At 38.7% G+C, this 8095-nt stretch overlaps 1 protein-coding gene across 1 annotated transcript; it reads right to left on the reverse strand.

Moving 5' to 3' along the window:
* Window positions 1-1275: 1275 nt before the first annotated feature.
* HSP90AA1 (heat shock protein 90 alpha family class A member 1) lies at window positions 1276-7828 on the reverse strand. Its single transcript, XM_026680191.2, has 11 exons — window positions 7743-7828; window positions 6255-6413; window positions 5809-6175; window positions 5362-5495; window positions 4727-5035; window positions 4239-4404; window positions 3656-3846; window positions 3422-3569; window positions 2603-2871; window positions 2076-2409; window positions 1276-1979 (listed from the first exon to the last, which is right to left on the reverse strand). The coding sequence occupies exons 2-11, from the start codon at window positions 6411-6413 to the stop codon at window positions 1870-1872; spliced, it is 2187 nt and encodes a 728-aa protein (XP_026535976.1). The 5' UTR covers window positions 7743-7828; the 3' UTR covers window positions 1276-1869.
* Window positions 7829-8095: the final 267 nt, after the last annotated feature.

Raw genomic sequence — 8095 nt, forward strand, 5'->3', positions numbered from 1 at the left:
GCTACTTTGCCAAGGTTTGTACAGTAGGTATATGAACTACATGAAGCATGTAAGAACTTCCATCTATGATGACAAAAAAAAAAAAAAACCAGGAATCTGTTAGTACCTTATAGTGAAACTATGAATCTAAATGAAATTACTTTTATTTTTGGAAAATAAAGCACACAAGTTATTCTCACTGGCTACTGCAAGGTCAAAAGATTTGAGTCCAGGATTATTATTATTATTTTTAAAGTGGGGAAGTTAGGAATTGGGTTTGTTCTGTATTGTATCTAAGCATTTTGAACCCACCCAACTTCACAAATACCTATTATGATCAGATCCTCACCTCTATCCTATCATACAATATTTCTTATACAGATCAGAGGTCTATATTGTCAACTTTTAAGATTTGTGGACTTCAACTCCCAGAATTCTCTGCTGGCTGGAGAATTCTGGGAGCTGAAGTCCACAAGTCTTAAAGTTGCCAAGTTTGGGGACCCCTGGTGTAGATCAATAAAGAAAAAAGGTTGAAGTATAATAACTTTGCAATGCCTTGGTAAGACCACACTTGGAATCCAACCAATCTAGTTTTGGTTGCCACAATATAAAAAAAGATGTTGACACTCTGGAAAGAGTGCAAAGAACAGTAAGGAGACTTGAAGTAAGAGATGAAGAATAGTTGCAGGAATCAGGTGTCTAGTCTTCTGAAAAGAAAAAAGAAAAGAAAAACCAAACCTAGCAGTGTTCAAAAAAAACACCAACAACCCCAAACCTAGCAGTGTTCCAAAATCTAAGGGACTGCCACAAAGGGGTAGTCAAGCTAGTCTCCAAAATACCCGAAGGCAGGACAAACAGCAATGGATGGGAAACTAATCAAGGAGAGAAGCAACCTAGAACAAAGTAGAAATTTCCTGACAGAACAAATTTATCAGTGGAACAGTTTGCTTTCAGAAGTTGTGGATACTAAATCACTTAAGTTTGTAAGAAACTGGACAGCCATTTCTCTGAAATGATATAGGATTTCCTGCTTGAGCAGGAGGTTGGACTGGACGACCTCCAAGGTCCCTTCCAACTCAGTAATTCTTAAATAAAACCAATGTGGATTTACCGTAGTGCCTATGTCTGTTTTGAGGTACCAGAAGTATTTTTAGAATATTTTCCTGACTTTTTAAAGAAGCAGATTCTGAAGATTCCTGTACTAATTATCTTCTACTCTTATTTTAAATGAGATGCAGTTAGCCCAAATAAAAAAAGCACTTATTAAATACACAAATAAGAGTCGTTTGTCTCAAGTTCATTTTTAACACTTTTATTTTTAGATAGTTCCAGAGTAGAACCATACATGCAAAAACTGCATTAGACACAATAGATTTACAGTAGATTCTATTCTATGTTAAGTGTGGAATTTAGAATCTTTTTTTTTACAGTATAAAAAAACTAAACATCAACAGGTTGGAATTCTGATGTAAATATTCCACAGTATTCAGTTCCAAATACCTAGTTACCAGGTACTGTATGATACAGGTGTTCAATTGTGTAACTTCAGAGATTTAACCATAACATTTGCAGAACTGGATTTCCCACCTACTCCCTTTTTCTGTCCACCAGCACAAAATCCTGCCATAAACTACCCAGATAATATTTATTTGCCAATGTACAGGGTTATATATCAAGAAAGGACATTCCCTCAATGGCATCCCACATTACCTAAAAAAGCAAATGTTAACAAAAATAAAAGAATAACATCTTCAAAAAATAAATATAAAGAGGGAATGCAGACAAGTGTAATGAATTTTTCAGCAGGTTAACATTCATAATATACAAACATAACTTATTCAAAGCCAAGGACAAAGGGAATATCCACATTTCTTTCAGATAATTGAGTATTTAATCCACTTCTTCCATACGTGAAGTGTCATCATCTCCTTCCAGTGGTGGCATCTCTTCAGTAACTGCTGGGCTTGTTTCCTCTGTAGTAGCATCATCTTCATCTATGCCTGTATAAAGTGAACACAATTATTACCTTCCCCATGGAAGTATCTCCCAACTGACTCTAAGAAGACACATCCTAATTTTTACTAAGATTAACTTACCCAAACCAAGTTTTATCATTCTATAGATGCGGTTGGCATGTGTCTGAGGGTCCTCTAGACTGAAGCCAGAAGACAAAAGTGCGGTCTCGTACAGAAGAATGACCAGATCCTTCACCGACTTGTCATTCTTGTCTGCTTCGGCTTTCTGTCTCAGTGTTTCAACGATAGAGTGGTCAGGATTTATCTCCAAATGTTTCTTTGCAGCCATGTAACCCATTGTGGAGTTGTCCCTGAGAGCCTGAGCTTTCATGATCCTCTCCATGTTTGCAGTCCAGCCATATGTACTGGTTACAATGCAGCATGGAGAAGTAACCAGTCTGTTGGAAACTACAACCTACAAGAATTAAGAGTACTTAAATCAGGGAAAAGCCCAACCACAATAGAAATCTACAATTATTCCACTTTTGTTGTAAAAAAACATTTTTATTCCAATTTTGAAAACCTTCAGTTGCTACAATCAGTATAGCATACTTGTTTTATAAAGGGGCTGTCTTCACTTACAGGGGGGCGCGCTTAAATATACATACCTTCTCTACTTTCTTTTCAAGAATATCTTTCATGATCTTGCAGAGACTTTCAAACTTGGCTTTCTTCTCCTCCTGTTTCTTTTTCTCTTCTTCATCTTCAGGAAGCTCCAGACCTTCTTTTGTTACTGACACCAAAGTCTTCCCCTCAAATTCTTTCAACTGTTGTACACAATATTCATCAATAGGTTCAATCATATAGATTACTTCCAGCCCATGTTTACGAAGTCGCTCCACAAATGCAGAATTGGCCACCTGATCTTTTGTTTCACCTGAAAGAAAAATTTACCTTCAGCAAAGTTCAACAAAATTTTAACCAATTTATGGTATCAGCTTTTAATGTGAATCTGCCCAAAAACTATGACCATGGTAATGCAAGTAGAGACAGTCAAGAATAAAGCTCTACAATACAAGAGCCGTGGTGGTGCAGCGGTTAGAATGCAGTATTGCAAGCTAATTCTGCTCAATGCCAGGAGTCTGATTCTCACCAGGCTCAAAGTTGACTCAGCCTTCTATCCCTCTGAGGTGGGTAAAATGAGGACCCAGAATGTTGGGGCAATAAGCTGACTCTGTAAACTGCTTAGAGGGCTGTAAAGCGGAATGTAAGTCTAAGTTCTATTGCGATTTCTCATTTAGCAACCATAAGTGAAGTATTTGCTAAGCATCACAGTTCATGGTCTTACTTCAACTTTCCTTTGCTTTACAGACTTGCAAAGGTTTTTTCATAATGACAAATATTTGCTAAATCAGGACTACCTGTAAACATTATCCCAGTTAAACCCCAATTTAAGTAGAAACCAGATGATCTGAAGGTATACTCACCAGTAATGTAGTACACATGCTTCTGATTTTCCTTCATCCGAGTGCAGTAATCCTTTAGTGATACCATCTCATCTCCAGAGGCAGAAGTATAGTATCTTAATAACTCTGACAATTTCTTGCGATTTTGGGAATCTTCATGAATGCCAAGCTACAAAATGGAAAGTTCCATTTTTTGTAAGCTGCATGCAAACATTTATTTTACAATATTGAAGTAAATATTTCAAACCAACAAACCTTAATATTTTTCGAAAACTGCTCATAGAACTTCTTGTAGTTTTCTTTATCTTCTGCCAGCTCAGTGAACAGTTCTAAACATTTCTTGACCAAATTCTTTCGAATCACTTTCAGGATTTTGCTCTGCTGAAGCATTTCACGTGAGATGTTCAGAGGCAAGTCTTCTGAATCAACAACACCTCTCATGAAATCTGTAAATAAAATTATAACCATGTTTTTTTTATTTCTGGGGGTAACTTAGAAAACCTTTCAAGATACATAGGTTTGTAAGGTAAACTTTAAAAATTCACTTATGAGGTTAAAGTGGAACAAGTTACCCATTATAATAAAATGCAAGGTTTCTTTTTCAGAAAATTTCCTGCCTTCATTCCATTATCTTGTCAATAGTGTTATGCTTTCCCCTTCTAAAAATGGAATACTGACTCAATGTATGTTTTATTTGTGTGCTGATTTTTTCAAATAGCTGCTGCACTTAACTAGATTAACTATGACCTGACAGGCCCTTTATCTTAAGCACAAAGAAGAGTAACTATTTTTGACCCTGTAGCAACCTGCAACTTTTAACAGATAAATAACTACTTACTCAAGTATTCAGGGATTAACTCTTCACAATTATCCATGATAAAAACTCTGCGTACATATAACTTGATGTTATTCTTTTTCTTTCTGTTTTCAAATAAGTCAAAAGGTGCACGCCTTGGGACAAACAAAAGTGCCCTGAACTCAAGCTGTCCTTCCACAGAGAAGTGCTGCAAAGTTAAGGAAATTCATTAGCAAAAATCTTTGGCATAGAGTATCAAACACTATTATAAAATGAAATTTTAACATCAAAGGATTTAATTATTTGAATTTTACAATAATAGTATCAGATAGAAGATATTCTTCTAAATTTATGTTTGAACATTGGGGACTATTTTCGTATTATTTTAAAGTGTTTACTTACAAAAAGGGTCAATATATTTTAAACACAAGCCACCTTAGATTTTGATACTACCAGTTTTGTCAGTTCAAATTTCACCTAAAATTCATAAAGAACAAATGGCCCATCCCCAAAAGAATAAATAAACTTACTTTGACTGCTAAGTGATCTTCCCAGTCATTAGTCAGACTCTTGTAGAATTCACCATATTCCTCATTAGTAATATCATCTGGGTTTCTGGTCCAAATTGGTTTGGTCTTGTTCAGCTCTTCTTGGTCAATATACTTCTCCTTGATTTTCTTCTTCTTTTTCTTGTCACCATCCTTCTTTTCTTCTTCCTCATCAGAACCAACATCTTCAATCTCTGGTTTATCTTCAGGCTTTTCTTCTTTCTCTTCCTTCTCCTCTTCTTTCTCTTCTGCCTCATCATCACTCACCTCTTTGTCACGCTCCTTTTCTACCTATATATATATTAAGCATATAAAAACAGAAAAAGGTTAGAATTCTGATAGAGAAAATTTAAGAAACAATTCTCTGAAAGATAATTCACTGATAAATATAAGACAAAATTCTGCATAAACTTCAGGACAATCTTTTGTTCATATTAAATGCTTACTATGAATTTAATTTGCTTCTAGTATTGCTAATGAAGCACAGTTGTCAAATTGCTCCAATAAGTATATTGGCCTCTATGCAGTTAAATTTAACATTATCGCCTTCAGAGCAATTCTTCATTTAGGTAAATACAAAGGTTCAGATACTATTTTATTGAGAATATGTGACTCACAAACAATGTTATCGGATAGCCAATGAACTGGGAATGTTTCTTGACTATTTCCTTAATTCGTCTTTCTTCCAAGTATTCAGTCTGGTCTTCTTTCAGATGCAAAATAACCTTCGTACCACGACCTAGAGGCTCACCTGTAAAAAAAATTATTCTTAACTACTGTTGCACCAAAAGATCCATAAAATAAGGGATCAATTTTTAAAAATGAACATTAATAGTTCAAGACATACATTAATCTAGATTACAGCAATAGCAAAAAATATCTAGTCTTTAATGCATTATTCATAGCACTATTCTTTTGATGTTTAAATTTAAGCAATTATTATAGGATATAAATTTAGTAACATTTTATTTCCCCATTACTTCCAAACCTGACCTCAGCTGCTGTTTAGATTTTTCCCCTGTTAATTCTTAAAAGTTAGTCATTTATTGTAATTGGACTCTTACCATTGTCCAATCTGACTGTGAACGATCCACCAGCTGAAGATTCCCAGGCATACTGTTCATCATCATTGTGTTTGGCAATCACTGTCACTTTCTCAGCCACCAAGTATGCAGAATAGAAGCCAACACCAAATTGGCCAATCATAGAAATATCTGCTCCAGCCTGCAAGGCCTCCATAAAAGCCTTGGTGCCAGACTTGGCAATGGTACCCAGGTTATTTATTAAGTCAGCTTTGGTCATCCCAATGCCAGTATCCACAAGGGTCAGCGTACGGTCTTGTTTGTTAGGAATAAGATTTATCTTCAACTCCTTTCCAGAATCCAATTTGCTTGGGTCTGTCAAACTTTCATACCGGATTTTGTCAAGAGCCTGCAAAACATGAGACAGCCATTGAATAAATAATAATGATGATATAAATATTTTCTAGATCCTTAGAAATTGTACTTACATCAGAAGAATTAGAGATCAACTCCCTGAGAAAAATTTCCTTGTTGGAGTAAAAGGTATTGATAATCAGAGACATCAATTGAGCAATTTCTGCCTGGAAGGCAAAGGTCTCCACTTCCTCCTCCATTGGTTGATCCTGTGTCTGAACTTCCTCTGGCATCTATCAAAAAAAAAAAAGAAAGCCAAAATTGATTTTCTAACACTTGGAAATTAACATATTGCATGGCATAGTATATACTTATTATTTCTAGTGTAGATTTAAAAGCATTTAAAATAGCTTCAACCATCGGGAGGATCTAGTTTCAGTACCTGCTTCGATAAAAATGAAGTAATGTGCTTATTATGGCTGTCGAACTCATCAAACACTTGGGTGGGCATGAAATAAGTTCCATTTTACAAGTTATTATTGGCAAGGTGGGAAATGGCACCAAAATGAAAAGAGGGGAACACAAAAAAAAAAAGACGTGCATAAGCACACCAACGTGCCTACCGTCCCTGTCCTATTGTTTCTCTTATTCTTTTATTTTTCTTATATGTACCCATTTCATGTATTCACAACTATGTATACGCTTATACTTATTATCTTGTAAACAATTGGCAAATCAAATAAATAAATAAATAAAAATAAAACATGCAAGTCAGTAGGGGGAAAATGTCCGATCCCTGGTGGTTTGACCCACCCACAAAGTAAGCTGAAGGCGCTCAGGCTGAGGGAGCCTCAAGGATTCTCCACAAGCCAACAAACCTTCTGCGCCACCTGCTGGCGGCCGAGCCAAACGAGGAGGAATTCTAGAAATTGCTAGAGTCTTCTTGCTCCCACACATCCGTTTGCCCCCGCCTTCTCTTCTCTCCTCCCCCCCGGCACGCGCCGCCAGGAGCCAATTCTCTCGTTGACGCGGAGGCTGGTCGGTCGCGCGCCGCCAAACTCAGGAGAAGCGGCTCCTCTCTCGGCGTCCGCCTTCCCTTCCTCTCCCCCCACGACAGCCGCTTTCCTGGCCTCCTTTCTCGGCCGAGAACATTCGTCGTCGTCGTCCTGCCCCCCACCTCCCCGGCGGCCATGCAAGCTCTTCCCCATTCATTCCTCCGTCCTCCTTGTTCATACGACCGAAGGCAAAAACAACCCCTTCCGCTTCTTTTGTAAGCAAATCTTGACGGAAAAAGCAGCAAGGTCGCTCCTCATGCCCGCGCGTGTGTGTGTGTGTGTCCCTCCTCCTTTCTAAAGTATAACTTGTCTTTCCCTCAGAGCGACCGCTTCTCGTTCCTTCTTTCATTCTCCCCCCACACACAACCGGACGTCGCTCCCCGTGAGGGGTGCGGGCCAAACCGGCCGCTCCGCCTGGCTTTTTAGGTCTCCGCTTGTTTCGGTTGAACGTCAGCTGTTTAAGGCCTCAAAGTAAACCCGCCGTCCTTGGGGCCCTCTTGAGGGAAAGGCAGCTCTACTTTATGCGGGGAAACCCTGAGCTTGCCTCGCAAGCGGCCGCGTCCTCACCTTAACCGTGGTGTGAAATCACCAGCTGCACGACCGTTCGCCGAAAGAACCCGCACCTCCGTAACTCCTCACGAGCTGCACTGCGCGGAGCCCCCGCCTCCCGCGCGCCTTATATACCCACGCCGCCGCCTCTTTCCAGAACCATCGGGAACCTTCACTGACAGAGAGGGAAGGGAGGGCGGAGAAAAGGGCGGGCTTTCTCCCGAACTTTCTCCGGCGAAAGAAGGGGGGTGGAGCCAAACAAGAGAGTGGGTGTTTTCCACTGAATGGAGGGATAGCCTACGTATAATGTCAGTTCAATTTCTTAGTCTTTATGAGCGAGAGAGCTCGATCTTCCCTGTACTGGACAGTCA

Source organism: Notechis scutatus, chromosome 1 (assembly GCF_049901735.1).
Source record: "Notechis scutatus isolate UNSWTSFEM ecotype Mainland chromosome 1, rNotScu1.2, whole genome shotgun sequence".
Taxonomy (NCBI): Eukaryota; Metazoa; Chordata; class Lepidosauria; order Squamata; family Elapidae; genus Notechis; species Notechis scutatus.

Coding starts and splice junctions, on each gene's coding strand:
- HSP90AA1 (XM_026680191.2), bottom strand. CDS start 6,413: ATGCCAGAGGAAGTTCAGACACAGGATCAACCAATGGAGGAGGAAGTG. Junction 3,570..3,655: donor AGTTTTCGAAAAATATTAAG/GTTTGTTGGTTT, acceptor TCCATTTTGTAG/CTTGGCATTCATGAAGATTC. Junction 2,872..3,421: donor GCATGTGTACTACATTACTG/GTGAGTATACCT, acceptor TTTTTCTTTCAG/GTGAAACAAAAGATCAGGTG.